The sequence below is a fragment of the Pichia kudriavzevii genome, chromosome 1 (assembly GCF_003054445.1).
Source record: "Pichia kudriavzevii chromosome 1, complete sequence".
NCBI lineage: Eukaryota > Fungi > Ascomycota > Pichiomycetes > Pichiales > Pichiaceae > Pichia > Pichia kudriavzevii.
In genome coordinates, this window is record NC_042506.1 from 1820266 (window position 1) to 1841606 (window position 21341).

Consider the following 21341-nt stretch of genomic DNA (forward strand, 5'->3'; position numbering starts at 1 on the left):
AATAACCAGTTTGGGTTTGAGATTAGGGTCTGTACCAAGATAGTATATGGTTGCTGTAGAAGAATAGGCTTTTGAGGTGTTTCCCAATTTCAGAAGTGTTTCTTTGAAGGATATATAAACTCAAAGCAACTTAAGAAATCTTGTAAAATTAGTTTTTGTTTTCTGTTCTGAGCAAAGCAATCAAATCAGGAGCGGCTTTACAGACAAGATTTTGGTTTCCGAAAAACAAAAGAAACTTGGACTGTTCAACAAATTGTGCAATTCTTAAAAGATAAGACTAAACGTTGAGGAAGAGGTAGTTCAAAGTAGAGGCGACGGGAAAACAGACTCAACGGAGGAAAGAAAGAAGACGTTCAAAACAGAGTATCAAGAGTAAAGGCCTACTGAACATCACTAATTGAGGGCCCCAAAAAAAGCAACGGTGAGAAAATAGGAAAAATCAAAAGGAGAAATAGGGCCAACAGAGAGAGTGGACTTGCTGAAAAAGAAACGACAATCCGCTAGACTAGAGAGGGAAAAGGTGGAGATCTATTAATCAAAGGAGAATTAAATAGGGAGGAAACACGTTTTGTGCACCATGAAGTTTTCAATTGCTCATGCAAGATATCCTACGTCTAATCCCGGTGATCACATGTGCATATTATGTTGTAGTGATGACTCAGGTCAAGTATAATCAATGAATTCCATAGAGAAAGGGTGGGACATGCTCTTTGGGATTGACCAACATCACTAGCTCAATTCAGGTACAAGCTGTGCCTGTCCTTGAGCCATATATGCCTTTTCGCATTCTCACAGCATCAAACTTCCATTTGCGCGACTAAAATACACACCTAGCGCAACTAATTCGCAGCTAACGTAGTTAGTCTTTCCAATTCACCAAAGTAGTGCGTTTTCTTGATACCAATTCTTTGTTCTGCACGGACGATCTAGGCGCACGCGTCGCCCGATTGGGAAGTGTGCGGCGTCCATGACGCGGCGATGTATTTCCAATACTGTACCAAGGGAAAATTGTGCGAATTTAAGGATGATAGTGTTGGTTATCCATTGGACGTTGTCTTACATTAATAAATTCTTTATTTATCTGCAAGTAATAATGCATGTATCAATGCATAAAGAGTTTGCGTAATTATGCAAATGTATTTTTGTACATATGACATGTGGTATTAATTGTAAAGGGTTTTAGACTTCCTCTGGGAAATATGCCTTTTGCTAGTGTACATAAGCCTCGTCAATCAGGGGTTAGTCGGTCTATCCGAGAATCGTGGATCTATATACAGCGTACTATTTGTAGATCTTACGCGCAAAGTAGAAGACGCTACCTCATTTTTAGAGAGGCTAATTTCCGTAGCCGCCGACTATTTCCTGGAACTGGGTTCGCAAAAGTCCGTCAATAGGATCATATGCAAAAGAGGAGAACATCACAGGTGACAACATTACAAAAGGTTTTCACTATACAGACAGACCCCCAGATGTCCGTGGTCAATGTATCACCATTATCGTCCTCCTTCTTTCTCGTTAGGTCATTAAAGTCAGACTGCGCAAATATGTTTAACCCAATCTGCTAGGACGCTGGAGCTTGTACTGGCAAGGACTTTATTGTAATTATATGACGATGCTATTTGTAATGCTTTTTTTTTTCTCTTTATCCTTTCAAGAGCCAAGTTAGGACAAAATAATTTCCATGTGTTCATAAACAGAGACAAAACAGATCTGAGACACTGGCGCAGGTAAACTTTGGCGTCTAACTCATCCGATTCCGGTTATAGTTAGGCCCGAGCATCAACTGCCTAACAATTTCTTCAGAAACAGTGGAACCATTGTAGAAGCTTGCTTGCCTTGTTTCACCCCTCCCAGTTTCCCCCTTTCACGCACATGTAGTGGCTCACAAAAGTAGTCCCTCCTTGTAGTGGGTGTTGCTGGAGGAAGGAGCCCATCCGTGTTGACAGGAAATAGAACCTTTTTTTTTTTTTCCTATTTAGGTTCGCAACTGACGGGGAATCGTGAAAGAAAAGAGTACAATTACAACTCCGAGTGTCGTCCACATGTGTTTATGTTGCTACTTGCCGTTTTTAAAGTTGCTGGCATGTGCGTCTCCATGTAATTAGGTTCGAAAATGTGAGGCCGCAATATGGGAGGGAAAAACTGTCTGAATTATCCACATGACGCATGCGTGTTGCCAAAATTTTACACCTTTTATTTCCGAATCCTCTATGGATGAATACAATGGGAAGCATTGTTATGGTAAAAGCCTTTACGTGCTTAACCTTCTCCCTTTCTTCTTGTCTTGTCATGCATGCGCCTTTCTTGTCGACAATACACAACAAACGCCAAGGTTAAGATCTGGTATTTGACAAGGAACATCCCCTTCTTAGAGGATGATGCGCTTTGTCCAAAATCACTTATACTTTTCGAATATTATGTGCACTATATATAGAATTTCTGCTGCAAATATAACCTTAACAGAATTCCAGCTATTTATAACTGCTCGTCCCCAGCGCGTAATATCTTGTTACTGCTATTGGATAACTTTATACCGTAAAGCGAGGAGATGGTGTACAGCAACTGAAACAAACACACAGCCATGCATATGCATGTCCGGCCTCCGGCGTCTACTATGTTACAGGTTTTGTCCTCAGTTGCAGCTTGATACCACTTCTTGAAGTGTACCAATCTCCACTATACTTGGTTGTAGATGTGCGGAGGAGAGAGGGATTTCAAACATTCCGAGTTTTCGTATCGACACCTCCATCCTCTTGTAGACGAAGAGGGTGTCACACCAAATTGCCTCTCTCCCAATGGCGCATTACGATACATCATGCCCATGGAGCGGGGGTAAGGGGAAAAAACCACTACTGTTTGACACGATGGCTTACTGTAGTACCTTCTTCTGTAAACGCGTTGGACACTCTTGTGAGCTTGGTTTGCTTGTGACACTCTTCATGACACATGGAAGTACAAGGGTTTAACCTCTCCCCTTCCTGCCTACCTGGAGACTACGTTTAGTTGGGGGATGATCATCACCTATTGGGATTTTGACGAGACTCGGCTCACTGGTGTTTCTATAACTTGTGAATTGTCGTCGAGCGACTCGACGATATTGGTAATCTATCCAGTTATAAATTTGTGACTCAGATCCTGCAGAAATAATGGAAAATATAAGTCTTTTTTTTCAATTCTTTTTAGTTTTTTTTTTCAATTTTTTTTTTCAATTTTTTTTTTCAATTTTTTTTCAATTTTTTGTTGACTTTTTATCAAGTTTTTTTTTTTAATTTCTCTGTTAATTTTTTTTTTTTGAAATTCTCCATTTTAGGAAAATAGTTTTCATAAAATTTCATGCTCTAGAAAGAAAAAAATTTTTCTTCATTTCATTATCTTACCAAATACTTACCCTTAGTTATTGATTTATTAGATCGAATTCTTTGAAACCAACACTGGACAGCAGTACTATCCCAAGATGCAATTAACTTGGAAAGATATTCCAAGTGTCCCAACCGCAAATGACATGCTTGACATTGTCTTAAATAGAACTCAAAGAAAAACTCCAACTGTTGTTAGACAAGGTTTCCAAATTCAGAGAATTAGAGCCTTCTACATGCGTAAAGTTAAGTTCACAGCAGAAGGGTTCATTGAGAAGTTCGATGAAATTTTAAGCAAATTCCCAAATATTAATGACTTGCATCCTTTCCATAGAGATTTAATGGACACTTTGTATGAGAAAAATCACTATAAGGTTTCCCTTGGTTCGGTCTCAAGAGCTAAAACCTTTATTGAGCAAATTTCAAGAGATTACATTCGTCTTTTGAAGTTCGGTCAATCCTTGTTCCAATGTAAACAGTTGAAGAGAGCAGCGTTGGGTAGAATGGCCACAGTGACTAAAAAGCTAAAAGATGCTTTAACGTATCTTGAGCAAGTTAGACAGCATATTGGTAGATTGCCTTCCATTGATCCAAACACAAGAACCTTATTGATTTGTGGTTATCCAAATGTCGGTAAGTCCTCCTTTTTGAAATGTATCACAAAGGCAGACGTTGATGTCCAGCCATATGCATTTACAACCAAATCTTTATACGTTGGACATTTTGACTATAAATATCTACGTTTCCAAGCCATCGACACTCCCGGTATCTTAGATAGACCAACAGAAGAAATGAACAATATTGAAATGCAGTCCATCTATGCAATTGCTCATTTGAGATCCACCGTCCTTTACTTTATGGATTTAAGTGAACAGTGTGGTTTCAGTATCGAGTCTCAAGTCAAGTTGTTCAATTCCATCAAACCATTGTTTGCAAACAAATCTGTCTTAGTTGTGGTTAACAAGACAGATATCATTAGAATTGAAGACTTGGATCAAGAAAGGCAAGACTTAATCAACAGCGTTTTATCCATACCAGGAGTTGAGATCATGCAAACCTCTTGTCATAACGATGATAATGTCATGCAAGTTAGAAACAAGGCATGTGAGAAACTATTAACTTCAAGAATTGAGCAGAAGTTAAAAGGTTCTGGTAGAGTTGATAACGTGCTTAATAAAATCCACGTGTCAAAGCCGGTTGCACGTGACGACATTGACAGAGAAGCCTATATTCCTGATGCCGTTAAAGCCTTGAAGAAATATGATCCAAATGATCCAAATAGAAGAAAGTTGGCCAAGGATGTCGAACTTGAAAATGGTGGTGCCGGTGTCTATAATATTAACCTGAAGGAGAAATATATCCTGGAGGATGATGAATGGAAGAAGGATATTATGCCTGAAATCTTGAACGGTAAGAATGTTTATGACTTCCTTGACCCAGAAATTGCATCTAAATTGCAGGCCTTGGAGGAAGAGGAAGAGCAATTAGAGAGAGAAGGATTTTATGATTCAGATGATGATATGGAAGATGAAAATGACGAAATCAACCAAATACGTGAAAAGGCAGCATGGATCAGAGACAAGCAAAAGAAGATGATCAATGAAGCTCGTAATAAGAAACACTTGAATAACAGAGCAATCATGCCAAGATCCAAGATTACCAAATCCTTTGGTGAATTGGAGAATCATATGTACTTGGTTGGTCATGACACTGACAAATTGAAGAACAGTAAATCGAAGAGTAAGAGAGCTCTTAATGTTAAGGGTGCCGATATTTTGCGTAGTTCAATTGAAGATGAGTTTAAGGCTGGTGGTGTTAGACCATTGAACCAATCTGATAGACTGAACGATGGTATTGACGATGGTGCACTTAGATCCAAGGCCGAAAGAATCCATAAAATGGAAAGAAGAGAAAGAAACAGAAATGCAAGAAAGGGTGAAGGTGATCATCATATTGGTGATTCAATGCCTAAGCATTTGTTCTCCGGTAAGAGAGGTATTGGTAAGACTGATTTCCGTTGATTGGGAGTTTTACCTCCAACGTCTCTTTTGTACCACAAATTCTGTTTTACTAAACATTTCTCTATCTTTTGTTCCCCACTTTTTTCTTAATAATATTTCCTGGCATTTCCTTATATAAATATTAGTTCTAGTTAATCTTGCGATTGTATTTTTGTACATACTAAATTCTATTCTTTTTCGACACTTATAAAAACTTGCTAAAAAAGTATAGAAAAGCTAATAGAAAAAACTAACCGTGACTGAAAAGCAGAAAAACAAAAGCAGATTGTAAAATAAAAAAAAAAACCATGCATGGTATCCAAGAGTATTTTTCTCTAGTAAAAATGAAAAAAAAACCAGTAACTAATAAATAAATCCTGTTATAATAAAGCCCCAACATCGCATACCTCTTAAAAGTATATTTTCTTTCAATTCTTTTTACTTTTTCAAAATGAACAAAACAAAGCTTTTTCTGTTATTTTTTAACCCCTATTATCCCCATAAAATTTTTTAATATTTTTATTCTATTTAAATTTTTTTTATCTTTTTTGGAATTCGTATGCTGACCCACAGCAACTAATCCATAATAAACGTGGTTTCCTCTTCAGCCAACGTTAATTCTTTTAGGCTTGGCATACCAATGAACTGAGCTTGAGAGCCAAATGAAGCTCTTGATTTCCTCCTGTGGAGTTCTTGAGGGGTCAACAAGTCGACCAATGAATTTGGGATAAAATCGATATCTTCTGTATCGTCATCAAACTCAGAATCAATCAAGGAGTTAGTGGTATTTTGATAATTCGAAGATGGCAATATCATGTTGGAAGAGGAAGTTGGTGAATACATCAATTCCGAAGGAGAATTGAATAGTGGATTATAGCCCACGTTTGAAGTGCTTGTGTTTGATATCGACGGAACATTCAAACTATTTGACCATATAGAGTTACCGTATGAGAAGGTAGGCGAAGATTGGGTGTAAGTTGTTGCGGCTGATAGTGGGAGCGTTGAAGGAGGAGAAGACATGTAGGAATTACTAAATACTGGATAACCGTACTCGGTGACACTGGTGTCAATTATTGGGTTTTCCGTAGTTGATAAATTCTTACTGTAGAATTGCTGCTGTTGTTGGTGTTGTTGATAAAGAAGATGTTGTTGCTGTTGACTGTAATCATGAAGGTATTGCTGAGGCGCCACCAAATTGATGTTAGCAGCAGCAAACTGATTGTTTGGTGCTGATGTGAACTCATTGTAACCTTGATACTGTGGCTCATTTGCTATATTGATAGGCTCTGAGGAGACATTGCTAGGACTCGAATGTGAACCCGAGTTGGTTCTGAGAGGTTGTTTGTTGGACCGAAGGGTCAGATGAGAAGTAGACGAGGTATTCAATCTCTTACCATCTGGCAAAACATGCGCCAAAGCACATTTTACACCAAACTTACAATTCCCCTTTAAAAAGTATTTGCAAGGTTGCAAACTTGAGGAGCTATCGGTGGCATGAGAGAAAGGACATGAATTTCCAGCCTGACAAGCACCTTGACGGAAGAACTTGCAGGGGACATGCGATAAGTCTAAAGAACGGGCGTTAGTAAGCTGGATCAGCTTGTAGGAGAGGGTGTTGTCATAACGTACTTTTAGAAGGTTGATTCTTGTTATTGATTTCAGTAATTACCGATACTTTCTGGGATGGGGTCAAATTTGAGTTTTTTAAGACTTTTATAATGTCGATATTCGAAGAAGCAGTTTCCTTCTCGGCTAAAGGCGACATCTTGTTGTTGTTGTTGCTGTTGCTTGAGACAATTTGCGAGCTTGTTATTTTGGAGTCAAAAGAAAGTATAATCAACCATAGATATACGACTCCTAATTACCGTCAGCTGATAGAGTCCAGATAAGAGAATTCGCTCCTTTCGCATCTCAACGGTAAATTACCATGCCTTGAATTATGTAGAGGGGGGTATTCCTAATCTGGTTATTAATAATGGAAAATTACAAGGGGGGGAGGGTAGGAAAGGGATCGGTAAAGAGGCCACCTGAAAAGAGGCTGATTCTGATGTTTATGGAGAAATCTTGGTAACGAAGAGGGTGGTATTTCAGGGGAACTGTGGTGGCTCCTTTGATGTGGAAGTTTATTAAGGTGGTTCTAGTATATGTAATTTCTATAGATACAATGAGGAAACAGAGAGAGAAAAGAGATGGAGGGGGGGGGGGGGGGGGTGCTTACAATGCAATGGGGAAAGAAACGGAAATGCTGAGGTTCTTCTTCCTTATTCGTTGTAATGGTATACCAAATAGTTTGGTAGACCTACAACTTCGTAGCCCAACCTCTTACACATTTTGGCGAATCCTTCGGTTTCAATCAAGTGGTAGAATGGGAAGTTGGGGAACATTGCGCCATCTCTGTGGACGTCGGCATTAACCAGCAGACAAGTTCCGCCAACACCATCCAATGCCATTTCTTCTGCAGGATCTCCATTTTGGTTGTAGAAATGTGCCATCAAGGGTCTGTAAGTGACTATTTCTTGATAACCTTCGACAATGATTTGGTCTTCAGGGAGAGTAGCCGCCAAACGTAGTCCTTCATCCGATTCTGCCCAATTATTGAAGTCATAAGGTCTAATTGAATCCTTCTTTAGGTTCTCATCATAATATCTTTGATAGCAATTTGCTGCAATGACGGGTTTATCATGTTTGGCCAAATCCTGGATTAAAGTGTGTGGGGTTTCCACTATATCGGAATCCAACCAAAGAACCCAGGAAGTGAAGGGGCCTATAGTTGAAAACAACAAGGAATTTCTAGCAGTGGCCATTTGGGAGCGTCTCTCTCTTTGGACGTCCCAAGCGTGTCTGTCCTTCTCCAATTGAGAATCTTGAGAATCATTGTCTTGTCTTAGGATGGTGATTTTCGAGTATTTATCTGTTGTTGACTGAACTTGTTTCACCTTCGATTGTAATTTCTTGAGGGCCTTATCACCTTCTGAAGTTCTTGGAAGAATGAATCCCAATTCAATCAACGATTTTGGATAATCTAAAGCGAGGAGATTATTCCAGTATTCTTCGTGAAAGTTAGCCATTGGCGTTAAAATTAGAATCTTCTCCTTGTTATTTAGGGGGTCACTTGTAGTTTTCAACTTATTCAAATCATAGGTTGAGATATGATCCTTGGGTAGGTTCTTTGGGACCCAGTTTTTCTTGAGTGAGTCTCTATTGGTAGTATAAGAATATTTTGAGTTTTTCCTGTTTTCGGCAATTGTGTTCCTTACAGAATCCTCTCTTGTTGACCAGAGAACGAAAAGTAGGGCAAGGGCGATGAAGGCCAAGAGTCCTATTTTCCTGTTTGATTTCAGGAGATGTTTTTCAAGGCATCGTTTATAATGCGAGAGAGCCATTGTAAAATGTGTGCTTGAGACAAGAGACAAACAACGGCAACAGTGATAGAAGCAGTTTTAGAAGCAGTGGATCTGTTGAACAGATAAAGAGAGAAACTTTGGGGAGACAGATAAGGGGGTAAGGCAGGGGGGGTGGGAATCTTCTCATTCAAATGCCAGTGTTGTACATCAGGAGGTAGTTGAAACAAACAATTTGTCAACGGAAGATCTTCAAACGCGTGGGAAAAAAAAAGAAATAGAAAAAAAAGAAATAGAAAAAAAAAAATAAAAATAAAAATAAAAATAAAAATAAAAATAAAAATCATAAATTCTCCTCTTAAAAAAAAGCCGAGCCCCCGTTAGCCGACGCGACTCCTATTAGCCGATCGAGTCCCCCGCCTCCCCCTCCATTGGCCGTTCCGAAATGATGATGAACCTCATGCGTAGCCAATGTCCGGGGGCCGAGTAATTGATGAAAGGAAACCCCCACCTCTACACTCGCGCACCCCTCTCCTTCTCGTTTTCCCCCTTGTATGCGGCTGACCCCACCCTTTCACCCCGTTTTCTATTGTCGGTCAGTGCCCAAATGGGGGAAAAAAAAAGAGACAGGGTGCCAAATAATAAGTTCCTTTGTAAAACTTATCCATGCATCTGCAATGACAGGCATAGACCACCATATTGTATCTTGATAGACAGAATAGACAAGTTATGATCCATTTGGACTATATAATGTTCTGTTCCCCCCTATCTATCGTATTCCGTAATTTTACTCTGTTTGTCTCCTATAGCATTCTCTCTCTTGAATCTGTTTGTAATCAATTTACTCTCTTTCACTCCATCTCATATCTGTTCTCGTGGTTAGTACAGACACTCATCTGAAACGGAGAAACTTAATATAGACCCCCCCTTCCCCGTTCCTTTGTCTATTTTTCCCTCACTCATAAACCTCACAAGTACACAATGGCAGCAAGTAGCTTACACAACGATATGGACTCTAGAGAAATCAAACCGGTGTCTCTGGAAGGATCCGGCGACTCTTTCCAAGAGGTGGCCAAGGTTCCAACTGTTAGCTCGTTTCGTCACGACAAGAAGAATATATACATCAATGACGTTCCAATTGACAAGAACGAATTCACAAAGGCCTTTGGCGGTACTTTTGAAGTTGGTAGTCGCAAGGTCACTAGCGCAATGCGGAAGTTTGCCAACCCTGTTCCGGCAGGCTTGGCAGCCTTTTCTGCTTCGGCCATCTCCATTGGTTTGGTTCAAATGCATGCTAGATCGGTTACTGCCCCAAACACTCTCTTAGGCGCATTTCTAACTACTTCGGGTGTGGTTGAATTGATTGTGGGGATTTTATGCTTTATTGTTAACAACACATGGGCTTGTTGTACATTTTTAATGTTTGGAGGTTTTTGGTCATCATATGCCTTTGTTTTAATGAATGTAGGCGGTATCAAGGAAGCATATGCAAATGATTATCAATATGGTCAATCGGTTGCTATTTTCTTTTTACCTTGGTCACTTTTCGCCTTTTTCTTGTGGATTTGCACATTTAAATCCACTCTAACGTTATCGGCATTGATGTTTTTCATTTGGTTTTTCGTGTTTTTATTTACAATTTCACAATTTATTGGCAGCGTCAAGTTATTCAAAGCAGGTGGCTTTTTCGCAATTTTGGCTGGTTGTTTGGGATTCTACAATATGCAGGCCGGCTTGATGGATAAAACGAACTCATATTTCACTATTCATGCTATTCCACTACCCCAATATAAGCACAATGATGAAGAACATGCAACTGAAGAAGTCTGAGGTACAAGTTGTGGTTTATACTTGACTCTTGCTCTTTTGCTGAAATATTTTTAAATCCAACAACAAAAAATCGCTTTACTATTATTTATAATGACTTGAAAACTTACTCAAATTGTAACGGTTTCTTATCTGTTTTATTTTTTTACTCTAATTTTTCCCATTGTTTTGGTTATCTCTTTTGTTGTTGTTGTAATGTCTAGTTTTCTATTTGGGAAATATATATATTTTATTTTTCATCTCTTCCTTCAAAATAATTATTATGGATCCATTCAATGTTGCCAATGACGCGTTGCTCTTGGCAACGAAGTCGCCATACATGGCTGTTCCGCCAGAGACGTTGAAAAATTGGAAAATGCCGTTATTAATGCATCGCATTTGAGGCATTGCACATACTATGCGCACATTTTATCTACTGTCCCCATTGCATTGCTCCCCAATGCCATCCGGGGATCTTTCAAGTTAGATCTCCCCCCTTAACCGCAAACGGTACATTGGCATCCTCCAGATCCGAGAAGGAAATGCCATCCACACAGTTGTAAAGTATAGACAAGTACTACTGTGTAAGACTCTGGTTTTCGACCGACTAAGAGAAATCACGGGGATGTTGAAGCGTCTCGGAGGTAAAGCCAGCTCCTACAGGGCCTAGTTTCCTCTTGACCCTCCCAATCCTCCTGGCTCCCCTTCTTCTGCTACACCACATTGGATTGGTAGACTCCGTCCAACGTTCCAGCTTGTGCTACAATTGCTTGTTTCAGAAAAGGCAAATAGAGTTGTCACTACCCATACCGGATGGCTAATCTCTCCACATTATAGAATGAATACTATGTAGTCGACCGAATACCAGACATGGTGTTGAAGAATGGCCATACTTCAGTGGCAGAGGATGCACTTTGCACTCTCTCAAAGGAGAAACTCGTTAAAGATGAACATCAGATTCGAGTGAATTATTTCTTTGCGGTAGTTTAAGGACTTTTCGGGATATCTCTCGACATATGGATTCCCCCGAGGTCTTAATGGCCCACATAGTTGGCCTCATACAACCCTCATAGAATTGTGGCCTACTGAAATGAGGTGTTGTTACTACACCAGTTTCTTTTGACATGTAACTTCCAGTTCTCCCTATTTTATTAGACCATCTTGGGATATCCATTGCAATGTTGCCTAACTGGGGGTTTAGAAACACCGTTCATTCATACCATGCCGAAAATCCCATTGAGTTACCATTAAAATCGTCTAATGACTGTGCGTCTGGAAATTCAGTGGTGTCACTCGATAAGTTTGTCGAAAAGAACATACCTGAAATTAAAGATGGCGCAAGGCATTATCTGAAACCAACCTTATTTACAGGTACTTTGCAAACATTGCACACCTTCAAGGGCGATTTCCATACAAAATATCCCGTTTATTTTGCCCGTGAAATTGTCTCATTGTCTCATGAGGAGGCCAAAGAACTCAAGGGGACTTTCAAACATATCCATGCTGGTGAGTTCACTTTGGACTATTTGGTGAACCCTCCAAGTGAAGAGTTGAATGATGAGTATTTTTCAAGGAAATGTAAGGAAACAATGCCAGAGGGGTACCCAAGATTACACCCTCGTTGTCGTTATTATGCTCCGAATGAATTGGCGCAATTAAAAAATGAATGGAAACAGGATAATTCTCCAATCAGTATTATTTTACCAGGTCTAGCCGGTGGTATTCAAGAAGCTCCAATTAGAGCAACTTGTTATAAGCTACAACAAAAGGGTCACCGTGTTGTTGTTTTGAACCAAAGAGGTTGTAGTCGTTCCAAAATTACAACTCCTCATATGTTCACCGGTTTAGATACGGACGATTTAAAATACATCTTACATAAGTTCCATGACGAATATGAACTGGATGATGAAAAGAGGCAATTCCATGCAATTGGTTACTCATTTGGTGGTTTGCAAATTGCAAACTATTTGATTAAAGAAGGTAAAAATACCCTCTTGACATCTGCAATTACTGTCTCATCCCCTTGGAATCTGTATAATTCGATGCTTCATATCTCAAATTCTTGGAGTGGTCGGTATTTATTTGAACCTGCTGTTAACTCTTTCCTATTGAGAATGGTCAAGAATAACAAGGAGGTTTTGAAGGAAAACCCTATATTCAGCCAAGAGAGGTATGATCATTTGAGGAAAACAATAAAGAACTCTAGAGATTTTGATGATGCTTATACAAGCAAACTACTCGATTTACCAAGTGGTGATTACTATTATTATGCTGCATCACCTGTATTTCAAATCTATAAAATTAAAACTCCACTCTTGGTCATCAACTCTATAGATGATCCAATGATTTCTCCAGATTACCCATTTTTGGATATTTCAAGACATCCTTGGATTTATATGGCAACTGCAGATTTGGGGGGTCATTATTCCTTCATTAAACCAAATGGCGATTTCTGGTTTTCTGAAGTTGTCGAGAAATGGATCAACTCTTGGAGAGAGGTTGATGTCCAAACCCCAAGCGATGTTCTGGATCATGGCTGGCACGTTGACGTTGAATTGCCACTTAGAGAATGAGCAACTCTAAGAGGGAGGGCAACGTGCAAAAATTCATCCTTAGATTTGTATCAAGAGGGATCCCATAGAATGGCTTTTTTATAGTTGCCCCATCGTCCAACACTGATTATATTGGAATTGCATGTGTATACACCCATTTATAGCTGTTTACCCTTATTCAACCATTTGGCCTTATTCCATCGACTCCTTAAGTGTACCAACAACACATACTCATTATTGACGTACAAGTCTTATTGGAGACGTCACGTGAGCATATCATATTATATCATTCTTTTATTTTTTTATTTCAAATTTCAAATCAGCCAAACTGTATAATTGTGAGAAATCTACATCTAGCTGTGTATCCAGGCGTCTTTCAGCGTAGGCAATAGGTCTGTCAACAAAGCTCAACCAGTGATTACATCAGAGAAGTTGGTCTCACTAAAAGCGGCAACTATGTCTACACATGAGGCAAAATCTACTACAGATTCCACAGAGGCGGATAAGAGGAGAAGAAGAGGGGGAATCAAACCAAAAAGCCAAGTGACAGAAGCAATAGGATCTGCACCAAAGAATAAAAAATATGTTGAGAATCCAAGATCTACTCATGAGATAGCGTCTACACTAAATGGTGTGAAAGGTGGTAAGAAGAAGAGTGGGAAGGGCAAAAAGCATCAAGAACTTAAACTTACCAAGAAACCAAATTTTCCAGTGAAGGCCAAGGAGGATTCCCGAGTTGTGAAAAGAACTTCAGGACTAGAGAGAACGAATCGAGTGAGTCAAAGTGTAAAGGGAAAGGAAGACGCAATTAGCATCGACAAGGGGGCACATACAGTTTCGAAATCTGCAAAGTTTGAAAATAATAAACAGAAAAAAGGGAAAACTAGAAAGTCAAAGCTACCAAAATCTGATAAGCAGTCAGATATTTCTCAAACTGACAACAGAGAAGTCCATAAAGATTCTTTCAAAGTATCTTCTTCTGGTGCACCTAGTTCTTTGGAATTAGCACCCGTCCTGGACCTTGGAATTGGCGTTTACGATGTATTGGAATTTTACTGTGACGAATGTCCTGTTGAGTTAAACCATTTTGACGCTGCAAGTGCTCATATCATCGATTTTGGCCATAAAAATATGTCCGTCGTCTATGGTGGGTTGAATGACGCAATTAAATGTCAATCCTGTGGTGAGGCTGATCTCAATAATTTGAATTCAGTCTTACTTGAAAGCAATAATGTGGGGTTGTGCTGTAGTTCCTGTTTGACTGGGTCTGGGTTTGATCCATTGATTTACTCATTTGCGTCTAAGGACAAACTTCTGAGATATGTCGATAATATGTATCGTTTGAACAGCTTAAAATGCTTTCGATGTGGTTCAAGGAAAAACTTGGGAATCAACCAGGATAAGATACCATGTTGTGCCAAATGTATTTTGAAAGATGCAGATCTGAGAAAGCAAAAGTTTGTAAAGAGACATGAGGCCAGTTTCCTTTCTACGCTTTTTGAAGATCCAACCTATGAAGAGTTCAAAAATATTATTGTTTCAACTGGTCCTTGCAATGACCCCAAATCATCACCAGTGAAAAAATTGGGTGCTAGAGATATGACGCCCAGTTTTGATACTTTAACACAATCAAATAAACCAGACAAAAGGGAAAAGGAAAATAGAAACAAGGGTGATCTACCCAGCGAAATTTCCGGTGGAAATATTTCTGACATGTCAGCTGAAAATGATTTAGATGACAATTCCGCATCAAAACCTCGAAAGGAGAAGAAGGTTAAGAAAACAACATCGATGTCTTCGAGTCTTCCCGAGGAAAAAAATAGTGCTTTTATTTCAACTCAACAAAGCGAAAAAACTGGCTCCACGCAAAGTTCAGGAGATCGGAAAAGGTCCGAAAAGAAGAAGGACAAGAAAAGCAAAAAGAATGAGAATGCAAAAATGAATAAAGATGGTTTGAAGAAATCCTCTAAGCTCGATCTGAAATCAAGTATACCATCTCCAATATCGAAAGAGTTACTAAAGGATCTCACACCAGATGAATTAAGAGTTGAGGACAAGTTTGAAAAACTTAAAAAAATTATAAAAAATACACTGCCGGGTGCTATCAAATTGCAATTTGATAGTATTAACGAATATTATAGCTATCTAACTTACAGTTTGCTCTTAGAGGAACTGTTTCAAGTTGACATTTGTACCGATGTCAAATTCGAATGGAAAGATAAGGAGTTTTGTTCTATGAATGGATCCACTCAAAAATGGTTTCAAATGTATGTGAATGATGATATAAAGCATCTTAAAAAGCATCCTTTTGTTAGAGATCAACCCATTTTCATCTTGAGGAAATCCGATGTTAATTTGAATTGGTCAGAAAAACCCGAGTTCTGGGTCGCTCATGTTGCCGGAAGTACTTTAGCAAAGGTTGATAAACGGGGTAGACAAATTAAGGTCAGAGCTAGAAAACATGCCGTTGCCAAAAAGGACAACCAGGCATCCTCCTTTAATTTAAGGCTATATCCGTGGAACAGCTCTACTTTCCCGATAAATGAAAAAGGTGATCAATTTGCATTTGTTCCAGGGTCTAATGTTTTGGGTAGAATTTTGAACTCCATGAATCAAATCGAGAATAAGGAATTTATCAACTTAATTCTGGGTAAAAGTAAGGTCAAGAGGATAAATTTTAATAATAGAATTCACAAATATTTTAATAATTTGAATGAATCCCAAAAGGATGCACTACAGTCCGCCTTTAATAACTCAGTTACAATATTACAAGGTCCGCCTGGTTCAGGTAAAACTTCGACGATTCATGAAATTATCCTTCAGTTGCTTGAAAATCTTCACTATTATCCAATCCTAGTTGTTGCTGCGTCAAACCTAGCCGTTGATAACATTGCAGAAAAATTGATGCCCAAGTACAAGGATATTATTTTGCGTATTACATCCTTGTCCAAGGAGAGAGAATATAATATGGAGCACCCATTAGGTGAAGTGTGTCTACACAATAAGATCTCTGGAATTTTGCCTTCAAACTTAAAAGATATTGAAATGCGAGTAAAGAGGGACCCTGGTAGTGTTTCATCGTCTGAATTTTCCAAATATTTGGATGGATGTTCTAAATACGGCGAGCAGTTAGTCAAGCAGGCTAACATTATATTTGCAACAACCGCAGGTATAGCAGGTCCATATTTAAAGAATGTTAAAAGTATGCCAGTGATTATAATGGATGAAGCAACGCAGTCGTCGGAACCGTCGACTTTAATACCACTAGGTGCTAAAGGTTGTAAAAAGGTCATTTTGGTTGGTGACACTGCTCAACTAAGTGTTTTTACTAGAGTAAAAAGCTTGGAAATGTCTTTGTTTCAGAGAGTTTTGGAAAACGGTACCTACGATGATCCTTATATGCTTGATACTCAGTACAGAATGCATCCGGATATTTCAGAGTTTTCAAGAAGGGAATTTTATGACAACAAGTTGAAGGATGGTATAACTGCAGAACAAAGAAAGAAACCGACAATTAAGTATCCTGTTTTCTTCCTAGATCACAAAGGAGTTGGTGCATTAGAAGGCAAAAAATTTTCCATATCCGGAGAAGAGTTTGGATTTTCTTGGGTTAATATAAAGGAAGTCCAGTACATTGAAAGAATGGTTGAAAAGCTTATTGTAGATCATCAAGTTGCGCCTTCTTCCATTGGAGTTATGACAGGTTATGCTGCACAAAGAGACCTCATTGTTAATGCACTTGAGAAAAACTCAGTAATCAACCCTTATAGATCCAAGATTACTAGAACAGTCGATAAGGAAGATTTAAGTGAAAAGAAGAATGTTACGGTGTGTAATGTTAACGGGATTGTTGTTGCTACTATCGATGCCTTTCAAGGTAGAGAAATGGACTTTGTTCTGCTTTCCACAGTGAGGTCCAACGTACATGGTAATATAGGTTTTATGTCTGATAAGAGAAGGATGAATGTTGCTTTGACCAGAGCAAAGTATAGCTTTATTATATGTGGTAATGCTGATTGCCTATCCTCCAATATGTTATGGAATAAATATATAGGCGACCTCAGAAGCAAGAATTATGTTAAGACTTCTATTAACGACTACTAGATATACATGTGTAACTTAAAGTGATTTATATAGTTATGGTTCAGTGTTCAAATATTTAATAGATTTAGTTGTTTTCCATAGTTTATCGTTGATGAAAAATAAGTAAACTTAATGGTGTTTATTGCCATTAATCTAGAAATGAGTGATAATGATTAAATTCTATGCTAAAGTTTTCCGGTATTATGTGACTCAAAAGAGTGAACTCGATAAACATCAGTTTATTTTTCAGTACTCACTTTTGTACCTTGTAATTTTGGTGCAATTTCCTGTAACCATTCCAATTTGATGGCTGACACACTCCTTGCATAACCTTTGACAGTATAGACAAATTCAATATACAATATTGCATCTTTTTTTTTACCAAATAATAATGAAGAAGGGTGCACAGAAATAAGACTACCAGTAGTTACAGTCCGATATGATCTATCAGGAAGACCTATTGCCGTGTTAGATATAAACCCATGCAGGAATGACTTTAGAATATGTTCAACATCTAGCGGCTTATTATTAGCTATATCATCATCATAGTCATTTTCGTCAACATCCATCACATCATTTCCAAGCAAAATCATATAGTCTTTGATTTGCTTCTTAATTCTATTAACATTTTTGAAGCCTTTATAAGAAACATGAATTTCTTTACACCAAGCTTTCCTTTCCCGTGGGTCCTTGATGTTATTGAAGATATCAAACATCTCTTTAAGCATAATTAAATCACCATACGATGTTCCTAAAGTACACGTATCGTTACGTAGAGCATTTATCTCATCTCGCTTTTCACTGGAAGGATTCAAGAGCAGATTATCAACAGACAAGCATGAAACAATATCAATAACTTCTTCGAGGACATTAAATTCTTGAGCTTTAATAAGAACAGATGCCAAATGAGGAGCTACAGGTAAAATTACCATCTTTTCACCCAGCTCAGTAATATTTCCACTGTTGTTTATAGCTCCAAGAGTATAGAGTTGCTGTAAAGAAGCAACTAAGGATTCGTGCCCTGGATTTTCAAGCCAGTGCCATCCTAGAATATCGTCTACCCCAAGTTTTTTTAACATCAAAACAGGAGAAATGATTTCAGACCTGAGAATCTCCGGCTCTGTTGTATCGGTAAGCTTTAAGTAGTCCGATTCTTTGTACAGTCTATAGCATTTTCCCGATGATTCTCTACCGGCTCTACCGGCTCTTTGGGTAGCGGATGCTTTGGAAATCGGAACGGTTAAAAGAGTAGAAAGGCCCAGCTGATGTCTCCATACTTTTACTTTTCTTAAGCCACTATCTATGACATACTTGATTCCTGGGACCGTGACTGATGTTTCAGCAATATTGGTAGACACAATCACTTTACGCTGTCTTGGTTTTAGTTTTGAGAAGATCTTCATTTGCTGTTGAGGTGGCAATGCTGCGTATAATGGCATTGCAACTATATGTGGTGCCTCCTTTGGTAGCTCCGGTGCAATATTAGTTAGCATATCAACCACCTTGTCGATATCATCCTGACCAGGAAGAAAACATAAAATGTCACCTGATTGTTCTCCTTGGTTGATTTGAATAATTGACTTGATTGTCGTATCGATAATGTCATCAGCTGCTTTATCCATGTAATATCTTTCTACTGGATACATTTTACCTTCAACAAACAATATTGGTGCATTGTTGAAGAATTTTGAAAACTTCTCGGCATCTAACGTCGCAGACATAATAATAACCTTGAAATCAGGCTCGTCTTTACCCTTATTTCTCTCAATTAAAAGGCCTTTCAAAAACCCAATAAGTAGATCTGTTAAAATTGTCCTTTCATGCGCTTCGTCGACAATCACCATAGAGTATTTAGACAATGTTGGATCAATCATCATTTCTCTAAGCAACATACCGTCCGTGATGTACTTTAACTTGGTATAATGTGATGTAGCATTATTAAATCTCACAGAGTAACCCACGTCTTCTCCTACATGACATCCATATTCCTCTGACACTCTCATTGCCAAGTTCATGGCTGCAACTCTACGCGGTTGTGTTACTGCAATATTCTTATCCATTATCTCCATTAAAAATTGAGGAATCTGGGTTGACTTACCAGAACCAGTTTCACCAATCAATATTGTGACTGGATTTTGCAAAATTTGTGGGATTATTTCATCTTTGACTTTATAAACAGGTAAAGTTTTTCTTATTTCATATAACTTTTCAGCATTTTTTTTGAGTTGACTTCTGCTAACTGAACGATTTTGCTCAAAAAACTCATCATCACTGTCAGGATTCTCCCTGTTGTATTCATCATCATTTTCAGTAGATTTGTCATCAAAATAGACTGTCTTGTAAACTTGGCTTTTGTTGGCACTGGCTCTTTGGAAGTTGCTGCTATTTTCAGACTTTGACTCGGTTTCACGGTATCCCTTTTCTTCATTATTTACAATAGGTGTCTCATATTCTGTGTCAGAAAAGACTATTTTCTTATTCTGTCTTTGTTTACGTCCCATGATAGAGTTAGGCCACTCGTTCTTAAGGTACGTACCTATTTTGCATTAAACACCCTTTTTGAATGGATTAGTACCTGCATTGTAACTGTTTAAAATTTTTCAGTTGTCTCTCAGAAACGAGCCTCCAAAATGAAAACAGTACACCAAAAAGTGCGGTTCATGTTGAATATGAATGAGACATAACGTGGCAGCTAGCCATAGGTTATTGTTAAGGTTAAGAAGTGTCTGGAAAATAGCTAGGTAGCAAAATGAAGTTCAACAACATCCTACTTCTTTGGTCCTTTGTTTTGTCAGTTGCTGTGGCTGTTCACCCATTTGCTAAAAACTGGGAAAACATTGAGTATTCTAAAACCATTGACGTTGCCAAGTCCTTTTCCAAGGAGAAACATATTATTAAAGTGAAAAACATCAACACAGAGCCTTCAAAACAATACATTTTTGCTGTTCCAAAAGATGTTAAGAAGCATATTACTTTGGTGGTGGGATTGTATCAAACGCCTGCTGGCAAGAACTCTTTGCTTCAACCTAAAGCCATGCCAATCAGTGATGATGACTTGGTGTATTACATGCTTGAATTGCCTTATCCTATTGCGCCGGGTTCGCAGTTTGACTTTGCTATTTCTTATATTATTACAAACCAATTCACCCCTTACCCAGAATTTATTGAAATGGAAGACAATCAAGTGCTAAAATTGTCTACCAATGCTTATCCGTTGTCTCCATATGATACGCAGTCATATGAATTGATCTTTTCTCACATAAGAGAGTACCAGGAGTTAAATGCTAACAGTTTCACTCATGATTTAGTTAAATCTGAAATTGGAAGCAGTGCTGTGAAATACTCTTCTTCAAGTGCTATCCCAGCGAACTCTCTATTTACTCTTGATGTCACGTTTGTTAAGAATGCTCCTCTACCTTTTATTAATTATTTAAAGAGAGATTTGTGGGTATCACATTGGTCTGGTGTTTTACAATTGGTTGAATATTACGAATTGACAAACCATGCAGCAAAACTTTCCAAAGGTTTCTCAAGGGCAAAATATTTAGCTAGTGGTATTGCATCTAAATTACATCATTGCATTGCTGTGTTGAGAATTCCATTCGACAAATCAAAGAAAATTGAGGAAAACTCCATGTATTATGTGGACAAAGTTGGTAATGTTTCCACTTCTCAATTCAACTCTGATGAATTACTTATTCGTCCAAGGTTCCCTATCTTTGGTGGATGGCATTATAACTTCACCATTGGATGGGATTATGCTTTAAACCAATTTGTCAGACAGAACAATGAAGAATACATTTTGAAAGCAAATATTTTAGATGGTATTTACGATGCTACGTATGACCAGGTTGAACTTAATGTGTATCTTCCTGAAGGTGCTGAAATCATTGATTATGCTTTACCTTTTGGCATAGACGAACCAACAATTTCTCATGAAACTTCATATTTGGATGTTGGCACTGGTCATACTAGAATTACCTTCAGGATTGAAAATCTTATTGATGAGATGAAAAACTTAGTTGTTGTATTACGTTATAGGTACACAACTTACGCAATGTTCTACAAGCCATTGCAAGCCTCATTTTACATATTTCTTGCGTTGATGGGACTCTACATCCTGAAAAAAATTGATATCTCAATTAAACCGCAAAAGAAAGAAGAAACTGAAAATGTAATTATAAGTGAAGCAGTGAACTAATA

General features: G+C 38.3%; 8 protein-coding genes across 8 annotated transcripts; 5 read left to right on the forward strand and 3 right to left on the reverse strand.

Moving 5' to 3' along the window:
• Nucleotides 1–3454: 3454 nt before the first annotated feature.
• Nucleotides 3455–5377, forward strand: C5L36_0A08280 (uncharacterized protein; the record flags this gene model as incomplete). Its single annotated transcript, XM_029463847.1, has 1 exon — nucleotides 3455–5377. One exon carries the CDS (start codon nucleotides 3455–3457, stop codon nucleotides 5375–5377), a length of 1923 nt encoding a protein of 640 aa, XP_029319707.1.
• Nucleotides 5378–5932: 555 nt separating this feature from the next.
• C5L36_0A08290 (uncharacterized protein) lies at nucleotides 5933–6376 on the reverse strand (the record flags this gene model as incomplete). Its single annotated transcript, XM_029463848.1, has 1 exon — nucleotides 5933–6376. One exon carries the CDS (start codon nucleotides 6374–6376, stop codon nucleotides 5933–5935), a length of 444 nt encoding a protein of 147 aa, XP_029319708.1.
• Nucleotides 6377–7617: 1241 nt separating this feature from the next.
• C5L36_0A08300 (uncharacterized protein) lies at nucleotides 7618–8739 on the reverse strand (the record flags this gene model as incomplete). The annotated part of the gene is made up of 1 exon (XM_029463849.1): nucleotides 7618–8739. The coding sequence occupies one exon, from the start codon at nucleotides 8737–8739 to the stop codon at nucleotides 7618–7620; it is 1122 nt and encodes a 373-aa protein (XP_029319709.1).
• A 939-nt stretch (nucleotides 8740–9678) lies between these two features.
• Nucleotides 9679–10527, forward strand: C5L36_0A08310 (uncharacterized protein; the record flags this gene model as incomplete). Its single annotated transcript, XM_029463850.1, has 1 exon — nucleotides 9679–10527. One exon carries the CDS (start codon nucleotides 9679–9681, stop codon nucleotides 10525–10527), a length of 849 nt encoding a protein of 282 aa, XP_029319710.1.
• A 1154-nt stretch (nucleotides 10528–11681) lies between these two features.
• Nucleotides 11682–13076, forward strand: C5L36_0A08320 (uncharacterized protein; the record flags this gene model as incomplete). The annotated part of the gene is made up of 1 exon (XM_029463851.1): nucleotides 11682–13076. One exon carries the CDS (start codon nucleotides 11682–11684, stop codon nucleotides 13074–13076), a length of 1395 nt encoding a protein of 464 aa, XP_029319711.1.
• Nucleotides 13077–13511: 435 nt separating this feature from the next.
• Nucleotides 13512–17159, forward strand: C5L36_0A08330 (uncharacterized protein; the record flags this gene model as incomplete). The annotated part of the gene is made up of 1 exon (XM_029463852.1): nucleotides 13512–17159. One exon carries the CDS (start codon nucleotides 13512–13514, stop codon nucleotides 17157–17159), a length of 3648 nt encoding a protein of 1215 aa, XP_029319712.1.
• Nucleotides 17160–17377: 218 nt separating this feature from the next.
• On the reverse strand, nucleotides 17378–19639 carry C5L36_0A08340 (uncharacterized protein; the record flags this gene model as incomplete). Its single annotated transcript, XM_029463853.1, has 1 exon — nucleotides 17378–19639. One exon carries the CDS (start codon nucleotides 19637–19639, stop codon nucleotides 17378–17380), a length of 2262 nt encoding a protein of 753 aa, XP_029319713.1.
• A 248-nt stretch (nucleotides 19640–19887) lies between these two features.
• On the forward strand, nucleotides 19888–21339 carry C5L36_0A08350 (uncharacterized protein; the record flags this gene model as incomplete). Its single annotated transcript, XM_029463854.1, has 1 exon — nucleotides 19888–21339. One exon carries the CDS (start codon nucleotides 19888–19890, stop codon nucleotides 21337–21339), a length of 1452 nt encoding a protein of 483 aa, XP_029319714.1.
• Between the last annotated feature and the right edge of the window lie 2 nt (nucleotides 21340–21341).